General features: G+C 35.5%; 1 protein-coding gene across 3 annotated transcripts in view; it reads left to right on the top strand.

The window, feature by feature from the left end:
- The window catches only part of LOC132203327 (uncharacterized), a 191775-nt gene that overhangs the window by 123860 nt on the left and 48021 nt on the right, over positions 1 to 19894 (top strand). For 2 of the 3 annotated variants that reach the window (XM_059631034.1, XM_059631017.1), the window contains exon 3: positions 12161 to 12261. The exons of the other annotated variant lie outside the window; for it this stretch is intronic. In XM_059631034.1, the coding sequence (XP_059487017.1) occupies positions 12161 to 12261 (101 nt within the window). The remainder of the gene's footprint in view (positions 1 to 12160; positions 12262 to 19894) is intronic. 3 annotated transcript variants of the gene reach the window in all.

The following is a 19894-nucleotide window of genomic DNA, read 5'->3' as shown; positions in this document are numbered from 1 at the left end:
CAAAAAAAAAAAAAAACAGGCGACACTCACCACTTTTCAGGAAAAGAAATTAACTTTTTTATTCCTACATGTCGTTTTTTGTTTTGCTTTGGAAATTTAATATACTATAGAATATCGTTTGACAATTTGACATTGACATATTATTCATTTTTTCCATTAAAAATTCAAACACACAAATCCATCATCTGCCATTTATCACAAAAATTTCATTTCCTCTTCACAGGAACTCATTACCTGAGCAACAACTCGCAGTCTCTCTCACTCGCTCGCTCGCTCGCTGTCTGTCCATTATTGAAATTCCACAAACGCATCGAGCTGATTAAAATCTAAATATATTGAATTCCGTGATTGATTGAGCGGCGAAATTGCGATGTATATATTTATTTTTCCTATATCCAGCGGCGGAAAACCGAATTCGAATCCGTGCTGGTGGCGGCAGGCGAGGGCAGTAAATCACGTGTGCGATAATCAGCAAAGCTTCCAGTAAAAAGCGGTCGTAACACACGAAATCCAGCAGCCTGCAGTGTAAAACCAAAAGAGCGGCAGTTTGCATTCGAGCACGGGCCATAAAGGCGGGCAGGAATTGAGCTTTAAACACATACCAGATTGAGATACGACACGGAAAGAAGATTTTCTCACCTCCGCGGCAATTTCAGTGCCGCCGTTAAAAAGCAGCAAACTAGACACGGCCGTGCATCATTTTTACGAGGCAGATTTTTTTAATATTTTTTTACACGATCATTGCCCGAAATGATGAATCGAGCGACGTGCCGACTCGAGACACAGCGAGTACATTTGCATCTTTGCCCCGCATTTTATGCAGTTGGCGGCGAAGATAATTTATGGCTGGCTGGATAGTTTGTTGCCGAGCTAATGATATGCACTCGCTGCTCCCACGGCGAAATAAATTCCAGCTGCCTCCCAGCCTGAGTGAATATAAAACGCCGTTGTAATTCTTCTTGCAACTTTTCCGCTCCTTGTCAGTTTTATTGTGCAAGGGAGGTGCAGCTGATCAAACACGGAATGACAAAGAGCGACCATAGGGAGGAAGAGCAGAGCACGTTAAGAGTTTGTTTTACTTTAACAACCTTGTTAAATTGAATGCTCCACATATTGATCCATGCGGAAAACGTTGCGAATTTTGTAAAGAAATTCTAAAACTTAAAAAATTTAAAAGGATGGATTTAATTAAAATAAAATACTAAAATTGCTAAAATTTTTTATATGCTATTGAAGAATTATTCAATAAATAGCTTATTTTCTAAAGAAAACAACGCATTGAGATAAAATTTTCAATTATCAATAAGATTCTTATGAAATTTGCTTTATTCATCAAACAGCTGCACTTTAGAATAGTAAAATATGAAGTTCCTGCAAAAAGAAAATTGAAATAAATCTTATTGAAAATGGCTAAAAATAGTCCCTAATATCTATAAGGAATTGGAATTTTGCCAATTAAAATAGCGATTGAAAATTAAGTCTCTAAATATGCACAAATAAAAAAGCACCAAATAATGATATTAATGTTTTTTTGTAGGTATTTTTAATCAGGACACTTTGCAAAAAGGTCAATTGTCAGAATGATTTCTTGTAAAATGAAAAAAAATACACCAATCTATAGCAATAAAAATGTATTAAACTGAAAATTCTACATGACCATAACGAGATTTCTTATTGGATACGTTTTTCAATATACGATTTTTTTTCTGTCGTAGGGAAAAGTTCTAAAAAAAATTAAAAAAACTTTTCAAAGAAAGCGTTCTCCGGAGACATCTCTTTGCGAACCCCATTTTTCCCTTGACACATAAATACACTTTGAAGATGCCTGTGTGTGTGTGTGGGAGCTGGCGCTGCTCGGCTAGAGGCATGCACACATGTATTCTCATCTTGAAAAGGGTTGGCGTGCGCCGGTCGATGGCGCCACCGCCCGCTGCTCGCAAAGAATATTAAACGCACTGAGACGTGACGTCAATCTGTCACACGCTTTGATTCCCAGTGACCGCGACTGTAATTATTGCACTGCCCTCGTTCCACGCTAGGCTTGCTCTGATAAATACTTATTTTATTACAGATAGATCTTTTTTATTTGGAAGTGAATAAATCGTATATTTTTTTCAAATTACTTTTAATTTATTAAATAATTGAAGGAAATTGAAATAATTAATTTTGGTTTTCTTTTGTGCTAAATTTGGAAACAATTGAATGGCATCAACAATAAATAATGTGATACACACAAGTTTCGCATGATTATCTGGATTTGATTCAATGAAAAACTATTTTTTCAAGTTAATTGAAAAATCTCTTGTTAATTTTGGTTAGTCGGGATTAATTTTTTTCCTTTTGAGTAAAAATATAAATATATTTAGTGAACAGGAGACTTTCATGAATTTATTAAAGATTCTTTCCCTTCCTCTTTAATAAAATGGAATTTATTTTCTCAATTGCTCTAAAGAAACTATTTTACCGGCCGGAAAACTCAATTTTTTCACTTCATAAATATTGTAATAAAAAATTAAGCACCAGCATTAATTTAAGAAACCATCAAAGACATTCTCTCGGTTCTGCCTTACGACTTAAGACTCTTGAAAACAATTTCAATCAGAATTTGCATGAGAATAGAGGCGTTCTGGGCACTCACCCTCTCACTCGCCCCCTGGCATTTCGTCTCCATTTGCGGCTTTTATTGAATTATCCCCACGCTCTGCTCACTCAGACTACTACTTTTACGCAGAGAGTGGAATTTATTCTAGTGTGCGCAAATTTTGACGGGGCAAAGCGAGTGGGAATGAGAGCAAGCAGATATCTGCATATATATATTTGCCTGGAGCCGACACGCGGAATAAAAGTACGTGACTACAACGGGGAAACGGCTGTGTGACAATGACAACTACTACGGCGGAGGCGACGATGATGATGATGGTGTTCCAGACGGATAAAAGAACAAGAGTTGGCGCGAGGAGGAAACTTTTGGTGAAATCTTTGAATGGCTGCCTTCGCCAGACCTGCTCAAGAGAGAGTGCAAGCAGGTCTCTTGGCTCAAAACGCGAAGCTCAATTTGGAGAAACTTTCTTTTCGCATCCGGCGGTGCCCTTCCGGTCCACCGAGACCTTTCTGTGCGACTGCTTTTAAATTCAATATGTTTAGCAATTCTGTGTTTCGTTGAACCTTTCAACCGTGCCCGTGAAATGGAAGGGAAATAAAAGCGTAAGTTTGTAGCCAAATAAACATATTTCTGATTGCAAAATTGAGAGTTAGCACAAGATTAATTTTAAATTACTATTAACACTTAAATATTTGTAACTATTTTGAATTATCAATTTGAAATAAATTGCTGAGAAAAAATATATTTGCCATAGTGAATTTTAATAGCAATCAATATGTTAAAGAGTTCTATTTTGCCAAACATCATTGAAGTTAATTTTGCAAAATGTACATTACTCCAAATTTTCAAAGTTTTTGAGATAAAAAATATTTTATTTATAATTTTCTTATCAATTGTTTTACCACTATTTAAAAAAATCATGCTTCTCGAGACTATTGATTATTATTTTTTGATGTTATATCTAAAAATTATTTTAAAATGTTAAATAACAATAAATTTATTATTAGTGTCATCTAAATCACATGACTCAACATGACTGATTTTCAGCTGAAGAGACATTCATTCCTTAATTCATAATTGTAATAGTGAGACTATAAAAATATACTTAACACATATAAAAGTATTTTTTGGAAAATCAGAATTAATTCACCATGAGTTAGCTTTGAAAATGATATTTTCCTTGATGAATATGAATTATTTCAAAATTAATTCCTCATTTTACCTAAAAGTTTAACCTCTACACTTTCCTCGTTAGTGAAGTAGTAGCTAAAAAAAAACTAATCCTGCTAAGCAAAAATACATCGAGAGAAGTAAATTTGCGCACGTAGTAGCAGCTAAAGTATGCCCTGGGGATATTACGTACGTACGTCAGGAAGATGAGTGTTTGTTTTTCCCACTCGTAGTGGTTTCGTTAATCATTGCGATAATATCTTTGCTTTTTCTATAGCGTCGGTACTTCTTTTTTTCGGCAATTTTGTACTTTAGAGGTAGAAAAATTTTATTAAATTTTTAGTTCCAGTTGAAATTTTTGCACGTTTTGAAATTTTCCCCTGCGGAGCGATTCACCGTTAGCATTCCAATCATCCGTGCAGCATAAAATTTAATTGAACGTCACAGTTATTTGGCGCGGATGTTATTGTCTGATCTGACGTGTGCCATAGTATATTGATTGCGGTTTGATGAAACGGGGCACGTGGTTGCGGCCAAAGGTCGAAAATAGAGTCGAGTCGAGTTATCCCGGCCATGAATAGCCACCCACTGGCCCAACTTCGGAGGTCAGTGCTAATTCGAGTGGTCAGCACTCGGGTTGCCGCTCGCAGTTTTGTCAATTAACCGGCACGAGATGAATAAAAGAAAAAAAGAGCCCTTTTGGTGCCAACGCGAAAAGGCAGCATTTTTTTGTGAACGTCGGATGGAAATCGAATTAAGCGCCAGCCTGCCAAACACAATCAGACGCTGGAACAATAAAGGGCCAGCAGGTTCCCAATGCGAATTGTTTCATCGAGAGGCCCAGCAGCTTGCTTTATTATTCGGAGCACAACCGCTTTGCCTCTTTCTGCGCTGATATCAGTAAGTGTGTTTTTGGCAAGTTTACAACTTTTAAAGCAGAGAATTTTTACAGCCGCTCGCTTTTTCGCCTGCCGAGCGACCATTGTTATTGCTCCATACCGGAATGGCTGTTTTTTTTTTCTCTCCGACGAGTTGAGATCAAGATACCCTGTGCAGGCCTGTGTTCAATTTGTTTGCTATAAGAGAAGTGATTTTATTTAGCACTTAAGTTATGAGTTTACTCATAATTATCAGGCAAATCATTAATCATTGATGCAAAAGAAAAGAAGCAACTTCAAAAATCATTGTGAAACTTGACTTCATTAAACATTGATATCAGTGCAATTAAAATAAATGTATTAAATTTTATTTAATTTATTTTTTAAATTTATTATTTAAAAAAAAAATGCTCAGATAAAAAATTATGATATTAAATAAAATGGTGCACTTATTATAAATATTACGCATCTAAAAATTAAATTTCAAATAACAAAATAATTTTCAAAGAACTACTTTGCATTTTCAGGGGTTGATTTAAAATGTAGCAAGTCGGACCACAATTTAAAATAGTCTATTTATGTAGATCATAGATTTAAATTTTCTTTACTTTCCGTGTGCGTGTTAAATTCAAACGATACCCGCCTCTACGGTACTTCACTCTCAAAAGTGGCTGGCTGGCCGATAACGAAAGTTTTAGGCCGTTTTGCTCCAGTGATTTATAGAGCGAAATTTGCTCTCCCAAAAACTACATAACCAACTAGATATGGCAATGAACAACAAATCACAAGTTTATTTTGTTTTTTATTGCTCCGAAAATTATTCCTGCGGCCGCGTTTAAAATTTACGAGCCAACTTTTCCCCTCGTTTCTTCTCTGCTCTGAAAAAAGCCGCCGCCGGGGGCTGAACGTTGACGGATTTAATTAGACGAAGGATTACACGGTGCCCCTAACCTAATCAAGAGTGCTTCGCAATCATCCCCCTGTTTTCCCTTTTTTCTGGCGCTCCGTGAGAGTGATGTCGCTGCCGGAATGACACTTCTGGGGGACGAATTTACTGCTGCGGCAAAACAACAACAACAAGATGAAAGTGTGCGTGCCGTTTTATTGGCCGGCTTGCTGCTGTTTTATATGTTTGTTGGTTCGCGTCTGCAAGTCAGTCTCTCGCAGTAACATGCGTCCCAATCTAATTCTTGCCGCTCCAATTCGATTGAGTGAATTTGTGCCGGGCCGAGATCGACGCCGGACTGACGTGACGGCGCAACAAAGGCCAGAGAACGCAAATTGATTGAATGAATGAGCACGGCCTTGGTGCACAATCTCCTTAAGAGATCAGAAAGCAAGTCTTTTTTGTGGTTCAGGAAAGAGCCTGTTTTGGGGGAAACGGAGATTGAAATTGACAAAACCAGCGACATAAATGATTCTTCAGAACATAATAGATGGACACCAAAGCATTTAGCTCTAAAAATGTAATTAATGATATCTAAAATGTGATTTATTATTAGACTTGATTATATTTTGTTTTTTATTAAAATATAAATTTTAGCCTTTTAAAGAATTCAATATTTGATCATTAAATATTATTTATTTAATTTTTTTCTAAACTTTAATTGTATGGTATTATTTTGCTTCCTTTTTGATGCCTTAAAAGTATTAGATCTAGAATTTTAAGCTAGAAATTTATTCATTTGTTTATGATTGTCTCCATATCAATTAATTCTTTTAATCACACATGGTAGTCCTTTTTACTCGTGTTGGTTTACCTATTTATTTATTTTTATTTTTTCAAAAATTCAAAGCAGAATTAAAAATGTAACAGGAAAATTTAAAAACTTATTGAGACAATTAAAGCGCTTATTTATATATTTATTATTTAAATATTTACCAATTAAAACTACCTTCTTTTTGAAGAATGAATTTGCCAAGCATTAAAAATTTTTTAGAGATTTTTTAATTAATTAAATTCAATCTGGTCTTGTTATAATTTGTATGGTGAATTTTAATTTTAATAAATTAACGAATCATTTTTTTTTTAATATATATTTAGTAAATTTTTAGCTTTACATTCAGCAGGGAACAATTTTAGCTTCACTCGAGTGCACGCTGAACTTTCTGCAACTTCTCAAGCTATATATCCATAGGGACCAGGGATCTGAAATTAGTTGCCAAGCGAGCCAAGCGGGCAAAAAATCAGTGAAAACACATTTCGTCTGGTAATAAAACAAAACAAGGCTGGCGCTCAATTGCTTCGCACGCACATTACCACTGTTGTTTTGTTATTTTGTCCGTTCGCGTTCATTTTATCTATGGCTCGGCAGCACCAGCAGGGGCACCAACCACGGCTGTGCTGTATAATCTATATGCAATTGCGAGCAGATTCTACAAAGTGTAATGGGAGCAAAAAGGGCCGTTTTTGTGCCCTATTGAGACACTAACTCTCTGAAACTCGCCAGCCCAACTCGCAGAAGCGCGCTGCGAGGGCATAATTTAGGCGACACGCCCGCCCACCCCTGAACAAACACCCTCCGGCGACACGAACCCTCTTAATCATTTGCTAAATGCCTGTTTTTCTAGCAGTCACGCGAGTGTGCGCCGCCCTTGGGCTGCTAGATATGCGAATTTACGACAAGATAAATGTATAGAATTATCTTGCGTATTGTTATTTTTTAATAATTTCCCAGATCAAAAATGATATTTGATTCAATAAAAAATTATTTTTATTTTATTAAAATTTTTAAAATTTATTTTTTATGATTGTTTTTATTCCATTAAAATCATTAATCAAAGAGTTTTTATTTTAACTTTGGAGCACCTCATAAATCATAAATTTATTCTTAAAGAATAAGTTACTGTGAAGCTTTTGAGCACTTGAGATGTTTATTTTTCGATGTATAATTCTCCAAGGAAGGCCTAGTTTTTATTTCAATTCACCAAAAAATGCATTTATTATTCTGAATGCAAAAATCAATAAACATTAACATGCCTTTTGTCAAGGAAAAGTGCCGCTTTTCTATAAACCGGCCTCGCCGCTGAATCACTGCTGAAAAGGAGTGAATATAATTTGCGTGCCCCATTTGAATTTCATTGCTTCACAGCCGGAGCGTGAATAATATTTTCTCGCCACTCTCCTTCTCCCTGCGGGCACCACACATATAATGAAAACGCGCCTTAAAATTCAAATATGATGATAATTCATCATTCGCCGGCGGCGACTTTTGTTGCGTGAAGAGAAAAATACCATAAATGAATGATTCGCAAACGGAAGAAAAAATCTTTTTGGAAAAAAGGGAGAGCGACGAGAGAGGAGTGAGCGGAATGATAATTTATTTTATTTGCCACTAATGGTTGACATTTTCTTTCGTTATTGCCTTTCGCTGTGGCAAATGCGTCGATTTGAATGCAACAATACGACGTCGACTGTCGTTCCAGCGCTCGGGCATTAAGCACACGCGCAGACAGCACAGAACACACACTAGCTTAAGTGGAATGCATGTTATACAATCGCGTTTAAGGGTTTAGAGATAAAAATCGGGATGTAATTCAGCAAAGTCCTAGCCAAGCAATGTGAGAGAGAGAAGAATTAAAAAATAATAATAATCTCAACAATACAGAAATATTACAACAAGTTTTTGTTTCAACAATGTGATCTTTCAAAATTGTTACAAATTCTTTTATTTGAACAAATGATAATACTTCTGTATCAATTAATTTATAGAAGAGGTGGAAAAGTTGATTTTAATTGGTGTTTGGTCAGTGGTTGCATTTGTTACGTAATTAACAATTTCCATATTTCATATCAATTGATAATTAAATTTTTAGTATTATTATTTAATTTTATAAAAGGAGAAAATTTTGGCAATGAAAATTATAAAAATTATACATAATCCATTCCATGATATGTGTATAAACTGTTTCGAATAAATAAATTTCTTCTCAAGCAAAAAGTGTTGTTTTTTATATGATAGATTTGGTTTTTAACAAAGAATAATTCTTTAAAAGAATACAAAAAAGCAAATTAACACAATCTCCAACTGAATTGTCACACAATCTGTTCCACCCTCGGAACTCCCTGGCTCGTTTTTATCTGATAAACAAAACAAATTTATCTCCCCCAAACCGGCGGCAATCGCAGATTTGGAGAAAGTCGTCGGCTGCGGTCCAAGGCAGCTTCAGCTGTCGCCCAAAAAGAAAATAGAGCCGACGACGTCTGCACGCGTATTAGCACAATTAGCTAGGGATCCGGAATGCAAACAAGCAAGGAGGGCCTCGAGAGAGCCAGCCGAGGGGAGATGAAAGAAATTCGGTCCTTGGCGGCGAGAGCGGCTGGGCGGAAAGTTTCGCCTCGTGGTTGCGCCTTGATTACTTCAGTCTCTGCGTGCCAATATAAACAAGAAGAGGGAGCAGAGAGAACGGACGACGGACTTGTCTCTCTCATTGTCGTGTGCGCCGAGGAGCTGCGGCTTGATGATACTTTCTAATTACCCACAACAAGCCCACCAGCCTCCTGCACACCCGCCGTGCCGCTTTTTGTCCACATGCGTGCAGCCGCGTTATGAGCAGACAAGAGCACTCGCCTAGAATCCGAGCTGATGAAAAATTACTTGCTCCTCTCCAACCGGCGCCGCCATTTGCATTTTTGACTTGAGCTCTGCACCCCTCTAATTAGCTTCATTAACTGGCTTGACTCTCGCTGCTCTCACCTTAATTTATTTGTCATCTGGGGAGTGAGTTTCAGATTGAGTTGCTTAAAGGAGCACAGCGGATTGTGTTTTAAACTCTTTCTATTAAAGAGAGTTGTCAAAAAATCATGATTGACGTGAAAATTGAACAAAATACGTGTAGATAAAAAGGTTTACCTTTTCGCACCAAATGAATCTGAGCTAAGTTAGACCTGATTGCATGAAGGGCCTCTCAAATTGTCTTTATTGTTTAATTTTCGGAACTTGCCCAATTATTTTGATGACAAAGGATACTATTTTTGAATTATTTGCATGTATAAGGGTTTAAAAAAAAGGTTGGAAGTGAACAGTAGATAGATATTTTGTTTTTACATAATTAAAGCGCAAGCTCTTTGGAAATCAAGAATAAAAATCAAATCAGTATTAAATTTATAATTATGTGATTTACCTTATTTTGTGATACCGATACTTAAATTATATATTTTTTAATTTTTTAATAATTATTATTCATTGGACTATCTTATAATGTTGCATAAAATTATAAATTAAATTATGTTTGATTATAAATATTTTTATTTTATAACATAAAATGAACAAAATTAATGAAAAATTAAAAATATTCTACTGTACACTTCATTAAGAAAATATTTTACATATTTTAATAAATTTATACTAAAAAAAGCAATTGTTGCTTTCATGGTTTAAACGCAATTTATTGAAATTGAAATGGAAAACCAATCATCAAAACATGTTAACTATGTAACTTTTGAGCGCAAAAGCCATGACTTTCTAATGAGAACATTTTGCAAAAGCATTAAGTAGATAAAGTTGGGAAGTGAGGAAAAAGCACGACTTCTGAATTTCCAGCTCACAACGATTAAACATTCATAAACGCAAAGACACTTCTTGTATACTTCTCTTCGACTTGCGCCACATTTATATATATTTTTCGAAGCACTCCACCGCCAACTTTCAAGACGGATGATAACGATGCCTCGCCGTCTCACTTCAAGATAAATACACACGTTCATAAAATCTCAGTCTGACTCGACGCAAACTAACTAGTGGAATATCGCTCTCTGCGCCTCCGGTGGTGCCGTCAAGTTAAGTGGAGTGCGCTAATTGACTTACAAGACGAACAAATAAGTTTCACGCTCCTTGGTTGATTTATGCAAGAAATTATGAGAGAGTGATATTATTGAAATTTTATAAAGAGAGAAAAAAGGAATTGAACAAAAAAATAAAAATTCCAAAATATTTTCAATAACATTTTAAAACAGCCTGGATGATAAGAAATATTGAAACTTTTGGTTCTTTGCAAGTAATTATTGCGACAATTAATTTTCAAAAACATCAAAAGATCATTTTGTATTCCTCTTTATTTGGCAATGCTTTCTATAATTTATAAATTGTTACGGAGGCTATTCTTTATATGAGTTTGATGGCAATCTTTGAGTGGATAACAAGAAGGGCACACATAAAAGGTTTTCGCGCTGGCTGCTTTCAAAGGGGTATGTTTGGGCTGACGGGAAATGCGTGAGAGCGTCTGTCGCTCTTTCCTCACTCGCCATGCATGCACGCAGACATATGCTTTGTAGTCGGAGGCCCGTTGGAGCAAATCAAACGGCCGTCGCCGCGTCCACTTCTGCAGGCGAGATAAAGAGGAAATTGTCCCTCGCTTCATTCTCTTTGAGCCAACATTCGAGAGCAAACTTGGACCGTTTTATTCCCGTTATCTCGCGCAAAAAAGCAGCGGTGGCGTTTTTTCCAGTCTCGTTCACCCCCGTTTGAATCGATCAGATCCTACCAACGTCATTGTCTCACTCTGAATGCTCTCACTATTTTATATCACTTCAATTTAGGTTAAAAGTTCAATCTGCCGATCAAATTCAATAAAGTTACTAAACAATATTTTATTAACAATTTCAATTTTGATCCAAACAATGTAATTTTAGAAGTCAATAATTCCAACAGTTTTTATTTTACTTAGATAATGAACTTTGGCAATTAATGTTCATTGATTCTAAATTTTATAGCGGAATATCATAAAAACACCAGAAAAATTTGAAAAAGAAATATTTAATTTCTTCCAATTTATACTTACTTCAGTGAGGAAATATAAATAGAAAATTTTATATACAATGTTAAAAAATACTAATCGCAAAAAGTTTAAATTTAAAAACTGTTTGAACTTTTAGTAAAAAACAAATAATACTAAATAACAAATAACGTTTCATTCTATTAAAAAAAAAACCATAAAAAATATGTTTTTTGTGTTTAATTTAACACCTATTGTTAGGATATTAAAATTTTTATTTTTAATTTTTTTATGCAACAATAATATTGCGCCATAAACCTAACTGCAAACTTATCCAACTTACTTCATTGGAAAGTTGAGTCTATTTTATGGAACGTTCAGTTCTCGGCGATTAAACTCAACTTCTCTCATCGAATTCGTCCGTCCTGAGTTAGTTTCCCCCCATTTATCCAGCAGCAGCGAGCAATCCAATCTGGAGGCAGAGAAAAAAGTCATATTCCTGGCGTACGCAGCAGCAAGCGCCAAATTGGTCGGTTACAAATGGAGCAAGTTGTACGTTTCGGGTGGTCCATTTTTTCCTCTGTTGACGCCACTTCTCATTTTTCTTTATTTACTACCCCCAGTGGACAACCGCCGAGCGCGGATTCTTTTTATCAATCTTGCCCGCTGCCGCCTCCCTCGTGCTTTTTCTTTTTCTCTCTGGCCCCCGATTGGAGACGCGCACATATATATTGCATTCGCCAGCACAGAGTACTCGAGTGTCTAATCAATTTTTCCTCTCTCTTTCTGCTTTCAGGTACGAGACAAAAAAAAGACAGACAAAAATGAAGCATTGTCATTACTATTTCCTGCTGGCAAGCGGCCGCTTCTTCTCGTTATTGATTGCAGCCGCCAGCGGTGAGTGCAAAAAGTCCACGCGCGGCAAAATTGATATCGCTCATCACGGCGAGCGCATGTGGAAATAGATCACGTCTCCTATCAGACAATCATGACAACCGTACATGTTTGCGAATCGTAATTAAAAAAGCAACTGCAAAAGTTGATTAAATTTTCCTCAAATTAAAACTGAAAAGTAAATAATACAAAGTTTCTTCTCTCATATTGTTCATTTACTTTATATTCAATTATTTACTAAACCAATGCGAAAATAAAAAACAATTACTGTTATCGGAAGTAATTTCAGATGATATTAGAACTTTGTTCAAAATTAAGCAGCCACTCAAGATACCTGTTTGTATTTTTTCTCTCCCTTTTTTCAAGAAGTTCTTGCCCAGTTTCTATGTTCATCAAATCAATCTTGAGTTTTAATTAAAAATTTAAAAGAATATTATTGATTGCGATAGTTAACCTCGCAACCAGGTGATTCCGACGAACATTGCATAATTTTAAATTATTAAACGACATTTGTAACTTATTAATTTATAAGTTTTTGTTTCAATCCATTGGTAATCAACGATAAATTTCCATAATTTTTTCATAAAAGGATTGAAACTTGTATTCGGGCAAAAGATGTGTGTATTTTAGTATCATTGCATAAAATATCTGCCACTAGTTAATTTTTAGGAAAATTATACACGAATCTGCAGATGCACGCAACAAAAACAAGGAGAAGTACGCTTTACGAGAAGTGAAAACTCCTTTGTTGTGGCAAACAATTAAGCCGCCATTAATGTTGAGCAGCGAGGTTGAGAGTAAACAAGAATTAGCATGCACTGCTGCTAGAGCCACTCTCTCGAGTTTGCGAGTTTCAAAAGCGAAAAGCAGCACATGTGAGTAATAATTTTGGATTCATTATACTTTCATTAAATCCTACTGACGAAATACTCGCGCTTTAGTATGAATTTATGTAACACGGGATGTAAGAAAAGCAGGGCTGCTTCGTCTTTTATTATCAGATTAAAATTGCGGATATTAAATTTTGCGCAGCACCCGCTTTCTCGCGTTATTGTTTCGGAGCACAAAAGCGGCGGCGCTTTTACTAGATGCAAAATCAAATCCGGCGAAATTCGTTCCACCTTAGCTGCAAAATTGCGTTTTGTAGCAAAAGAGCACTCGGCAAAATTGACATTTAATGTTTTTCGAATATCAATGCAGAACATCAAAGTGCGGCTTGCAAAATAACGCAATGTTGGCTTAATCAAAATTTGATACAATTTTACTATGATAAAACAGGCAATAATTAGAATTCTTGAAGATACTTTAAGAATATCTTGCAAAGCTATTTTTCTTCTTTCAATATTGCTATTAACTTAGAGAAGAAAAAAATACTTACGTTCAATATTGAAAAAAATTTAATTTCTTATTGAATGAACACTTCAAATATTTGGATCGCGATGAGGACCTTCCACACAACGATCCCTCTATTGAAAACGCCGAGTTATTTAAAACGTACAAATTTTGTCAAACGATCAAACACTTGTGCTGATGAGAGGGTTTATTTAAACGTTTCATTCACTGCTGATAAGCGCTCTCGGATGTTATGCCTTTTGACTGGCACAAAAGACAGCCGATCGTTATTGAAATGAAGTTAAAGGCGCATACAAGTGAGGCTTTCTGTTTCATATCCGTGAATGCCGAATGACGGGCTTCAATCAATCGCTATCAAGCACTTTTAAGGGCGTTCAAATTCAATTTCATATGAAGATTTAAATAGCGTGTATTTACATTTTTTTTTTTTTATTCTAAGACAATTTTTTTTTGAAATTTTCGGCAAGATTTTGAGGAAGAGAATTCATTAAATTATTTCGTCAATCAAATACTCACTAAAGTGATTAGAAGAACAAATGATATTTTGTCACACTTCCGAAGATGAGAATTAAAATGCCATTTTAATATTCAAATTTTTTTCATTTCAACAATTAAAAAATATAAATAAATAAAACTTTTCATTAACCTTGAGAAGAATATGTGATAATTATTTATTTGTTTTGTCCATTAACTAGAATTTTCAGCTGAAATTTTAGCAAAAAAATAAAAAAATTGGAAAGGGATAATTTTTGAAAATAAAAATGTTTCAGGCTTTACAGACAAGATATAATTGTATTCCAAAAATTTAACGTAAACAATTTATTTGTAACAATGTGGATAAACAAACAACAACCACAATAATAATAAAAATAATTCTTAAAATTTCAAGTTAAAAATAGGTTAATTTTAAAATAAAAAAATCTATCCTCAATTTTATAAAGTAAAAAGCATATCATGCTTCGCTTCAGTATAACATTTCAATACTATTCCAAAAAATTCTAATGTGTTTATGTCTTTTTTTAGCCATCCCTAGCCTAAATTTCGTGTTTAAATTTCGTTTTGTGCAAGTTATCTGGCTTCAATTATTTCGCAATTCCATCCCTATTTGTGCACAATGCGCATACTTCTGGCGACTAACGACAAATTCGCGTGGTTAACTAACCAGTTAAGCTTCCATATGCTGGGCACAAAGCGAAATACGGACAAATTGCTCCCTCGTTTATCATTTCTCCGCATGCTCTTTCTCATTGTTAGGGAGGACGAGTGGATCATGCGTGTGCAGCAGCGCCTCGTCCTCCTCCCGGCACCAGCCACTTGAACTCGCCCTTTGTGTTATTTTAAACACGCATAATTCTCTATCCCAGTACGTTTCGGCGCCGCCGCTGTTTGCGCAGCTCTAAATTCCATGTTTGTTGAGAGTGAGCGAGCGACTGCCTGAAAACGAGTTTTTCTGTTTATTTGCTCTACTTGCTGCACGCTTGCTTGTAATCTAATCGGCAAATAGTCACTCAAAGAGACTGAAGAAGAAACATGCAAAGTGGGAGGCAGCCGAGCATAAAAATATTGCTTGGACACGCGAAATATTATTAGAAAAAATTAAATAAAAAAAAAAAAACGCTGTAATTAGAAAATCAAGAAGAAATTAATTTATTGTTAACAATTGTTGATTTTTTTAAAGAAGTAAAAAGATAAACTAAATAACTCTTTTTGAAAGTGAAGCTTTGTTATTTAATTGTTATATAAAAAAAAAAAAATGCAATCTTATAAAAGTTTTTAATTTTCACGGTTCTCATAAAGAGTGTTTTAGTTTTTTAATATTAAATTAATGATACTTGCAAATCCTCTACAATTAATACTCCTTTTTAAAAGTTGACAATGTATTGTATTGAATTAGACTTGCCTGTTCTTCTGCCACCTTGCATCTTTATTTTCTTCAACGATAACAAGACATATTTAATTTTATGCTTGTCTAATTTGAAGAAAAAAAATCTTTAATCAATCTTTGTGTAATTAGAATACTCCTGGATATTAAAAGCGTTTTGAAAATTAATTCTTTTTGGAATTTCATTAATGCTACTTTATACAATAGATTTTTTTCACCTCTTATGTGTCGCAGCCACTAATCTATCGGGACACTCGTACGTGAGCCATCCTGTAATCGAGCTTTGCCGAGTAAGCCCTTAATTCGCTCAATTACCAGCCAATTGCACCGAACCGTCGTCGTGGGCTTGACGATAACACACTCGCAGTGCGGCCGTAATTTACACGACTATGCACATGTGCCCATCCATAAAATCAGCGAATTGTGCAATATGCAACCCGTGGAGCGGAGAAGGCGCGCCGGTTGCATAATTTCATCTGCAGATGCCAGCGAGCGGAAAATGGAAGCAAGACTAATTAGACGCAATTCATTGTCGCCTCGTAGCGAGGAAAATTAATTCAAGGGGAAGCACTCAAGAATAATTTAATAAATCATGTAATTTGTAAAAAAATGGAATGCATATTCTTATAAAAAATTACACTTTTGATTGAAAGTGATTATTTAATAAAACTTCATTGAAATATTATTCTATTAAACACACTTGCATGCTGATTCATTCAGCCACTTTATAATTATATTTCACAATAAATACCATTCAAGGAAACTGGCAGGGATGGTGAGAAGTTTTGGTGAATCCAATAATATAATGTGCCTTGATCTTGATTCGTCCTTGCACATTATAGGTGAGGAGCCATTTCCTCTAATAAAATGTGGCAGACTCTGTTTGAAGAAGCTCAAAGTTTGTCGGTTCTCCGACATTTTAAAAGGACGAAGAGAGGAGGCAGAAGCCGAGGAGTTTTTCTTTATCAAACATCAACCAGCGGAATCAATACCTCCCGGGTGCCGTTTTAAATTATTCAGCCACCGCGTTTTTAATCTGCACGAGAGCGGCCGGAATTTCGTCTTCCTCAAGGTACGGCCGGGCCCTCCACCCGCCTCTCGGTTGATGATCAATTACTTAAGTCGGTATAGCTACCCTCGAAAGCCGGCCGATTTAATCTCGCGCGCTCTCCATCCCCTCATAACACGCTGAATATCTCGGCATTAATCAACAAGTTATGAACGCGTCTTCGGGAAAAAGTGCGTCGTGCCCATTTTTCAACCAAGATTAGGCCAAAGTTTCGCTCCGCCGCCCACCTTTGTGATTGATCGGCAAACTTTGCCCAGCAGCGCGCCAAACTGCATTTCACTTTATGCAGGTGTTAATCAATGGCACCGCCTGGATGGGGGGGCTTAGTTTGCGACGCGCCTCCAAATTTGGTGATTTATAGGCAGATAATAACTTGATGCCTAAAGCGTACGGAAATTAAAATTTGCAAGCAATAAAACTTTGGTAATGAGATAATTTATTGATATAGATGAATAACAATTTCGGAGCAAAATGGAATTTCAATCAAGTGGATAATTCAAATATTGCTTATTTTATTTATATATTTTTTAATTATTTTTTATTTGATTTATGCTGAGAAAAAGAAGTATATTAATAAGAAGTACATAAAAACAAAATAAAAACTTCTCTTTCAAAAACTATTCGCTGGATCGAGCGGTCTCAAGATACTGTTTTTAATGAATAGAGCTTATTTCTAATGGCAATGGTGGATTTTTCTTAATCTTTTTAATTTGTCTAAATTATTAAATATTGAAAATAATACTTAATTGGTTTAAATGCAAATTATGCCTCAAATTTTAATGTTATTAGATGAGTTGCAACCAATATTTTCCCAATTATCATAAGTTTTATGATTGTCTTAAGTCAAATTTTTAAAATCCAAAATATTTACTACAAATTTTGCAGCATTTTCATAAATAAATAACTACATAAAAACCGATATCACGAAACGTCAGGCAGACAGAGCGAGATGGTATAGAAACCTTTTCTCCACTCTTATTGCGTTTAAATTAAATTCTCTAAATTCCACGCTCAACAAGCAAGCGTTGTATGTGCGCCAAAAAAGCGAGTGAGGACGAATTTTGTTTGCGACGCACACACTAATTTCACCGGGCCACGCTTTCTCCCATTTGCATGTGGAAAATCAATTGCCAGGTTTTTTTTTGCGGCTGGCGAATCTGTTCTGCTTTTCAGAGAAAAAAAATGCAGACCGCAAACAGAGCACGTAAAAGTTTGAATTCATTCCGATGATTTCTCTTCTCGTGCTGGAAAAATATATTCAAAAACATACATGCGTTTGTCAAGGGGATTAAAAAAGTCTGTTTGCCAAATATTCACTTGGCGAGACAGATTTTAATGGCGAAAATGCCTGAAATGCGAATATTTTTAATCTGAAAATGGACCAAAGTAAGTAAAACCCCCCCATGGCGGGCGCAAGCAAGCTTTTTCATTTTATCAAGTTAGGCGGTGAAAACCCAGTCGAGCGAGTAATCATTTTAAACGGCATGGGGGTGGGAAATTCGCATCGCACGCGTTTTCTGCCTGCTCTCTCTCTGATGGTGTGTCGTTTTTGGCGCCGTCGCAGGAAATTGCTTGCGGCTTTCGAGTGTGATGACAGTGGCCTAATATTTTATGCAAGTGGATGCAATTGAATTAAAATGAAACCGTGCTGAAGAAATGAATGGCGTTCTGTGACCCAATTTCGTTGCGGCTCACGGCTTTTTTTTATTTTTTGCTTCTCTGCCTGCCAGGCAAAAATTTTGAATGATTCACAAACAGCAAGCGAGCGTGCTCCGTGTTGCATAATGCAATCTGGCGAGTGCACTTTTTAATTTTGCAACTCGTCGGTGGTGAAAAGAAGAGAGGTTCTATCTTTGATAAAACACCAGGCAGAGAGAAGAGCTCTCATTTTACGGTTCAGCAACATCAGAATGTAATTTAATCTTAATTTTTAATATTTATAAATGTTTCAGAGTAGAAAGTTTGAATATTTCTGCTCATATAAAACTCGGTGTCATCAAAACTTTTTGTACAAAGGACTACCCCTTAGATTTAATTTTTTTAATTAACTAAAAATATTTGCAATATAAAAGTATATATGAATTAATACTTTCCAATATTCATCCTATTTGAATCACTTCAAGATCAGTTAAAATTGTTAAAACTTTACACTTCACAGCCTTGCAAGATCTTGCGTTTATTATATCACAATTCAAGACAAATCTTTAAGCAGACATAAATAATTAATTTATATTATTCACTGAAAAATTTATTTCCATTGAAAATTAAATTAATTGGATTTTTCTCCAAACAGAAAACAAAACACTGCGGAATTAATTTATAAATGTATGCTTTTAATTACAGGAAGTGAGATGTTACTCTAGTTTTTTTCTCTCTCGAAAGAGAAGCACGTGCAGCAGCTTGCAAAAAATTTAACCCGGTTGGAAGATGATGTTGCAAAAAAATCACCCTCCTCGGCTCGGAGCTCTCGTAAGATTAAACACACTTGAATTTCTTTCCTCTGCGCTGCGGAACGAGAAAGAAAAGCGCCTTCTCCATTTTCGCTCGGTGCAAAAGCAGCTGCCTCCCTCCGAGCGCCGCTTCTTTTACCACCATGCGCATTATCTTCGCTCCTCTTCGCCGCCCCTGAGTGAGGATCCTACGCAAAATTTTGCCAGCGTGGTATTTGAAATAATAGACACGATCGTTAGAGCCCTTGCTGCCTTTTCAGCTTCGGAAATTTTCGCAGGTGCTTTTCATTTGCTGCGGAGAATGTGAAGTGCTGCTCAAGTGTGAATTTTAAATTGAGTGCCGTCAAACACTTGCTGGAAGAAATGTGTGTGGTATTTTGCTTGTTAAAATTTCTTTTCTAGTTTAAATATAGCAGAGATATTAATGAAAAATATTTTTTTCTTTTCAAAGAATCATTTCTTGTATTTATTTCATGCTACTGAACGATTTTATAAGAGTATAAAAATGAAGTGAATATAAAATATTTGTATTTTATTAACCTTATAAACGCAAAAAGTGAATAGCCAATGCAGCGGATTGGGTATTTTTGATATGGAAAGTTTCAAAAAATTATTGATGGTGCAACAATTAAATTTGATCTTCTTTTTTTTAATGAAAACTTCCTCTTAAGATTTAAGGACTCCTTATTGACATAGTCAAATCAAGTCTTTACAACAATGGTTTGTTAAATTTCCAATAATTTCCCAAAATAGCTTATTATTGTAAAGACTTGATTTGACTATGTCAATAAGGAGTCCTTAAGGGATGGAAGGGGGGATTCAAAATAAAAACATTACATGAATTGATTAACCATCAACTAACTAAGCTATACAATATTTTTG

This window comes from Neocloeon triangulifer, unplaced genomic scaffold (genome assembly GCF_031216515.1).
Source record: "Neocloeon triangulifer isolate White Clay Creek 2 clone unplaced genomic scaffold, ASM3121651v1 ptg000002l, whole genome shotgun sequence".
NCBI lineage: Eukaryota > Metazoa > Arthropoda > Insecta > Ephemeroptera > Baetidae > Neocloeon > Neocloeon triangulifer.
The sequence above is the reverse complement of the archived record's forward strand: the minus strand, read 5'-3'. Positions and strand labels throughout refer to the sequence as shown.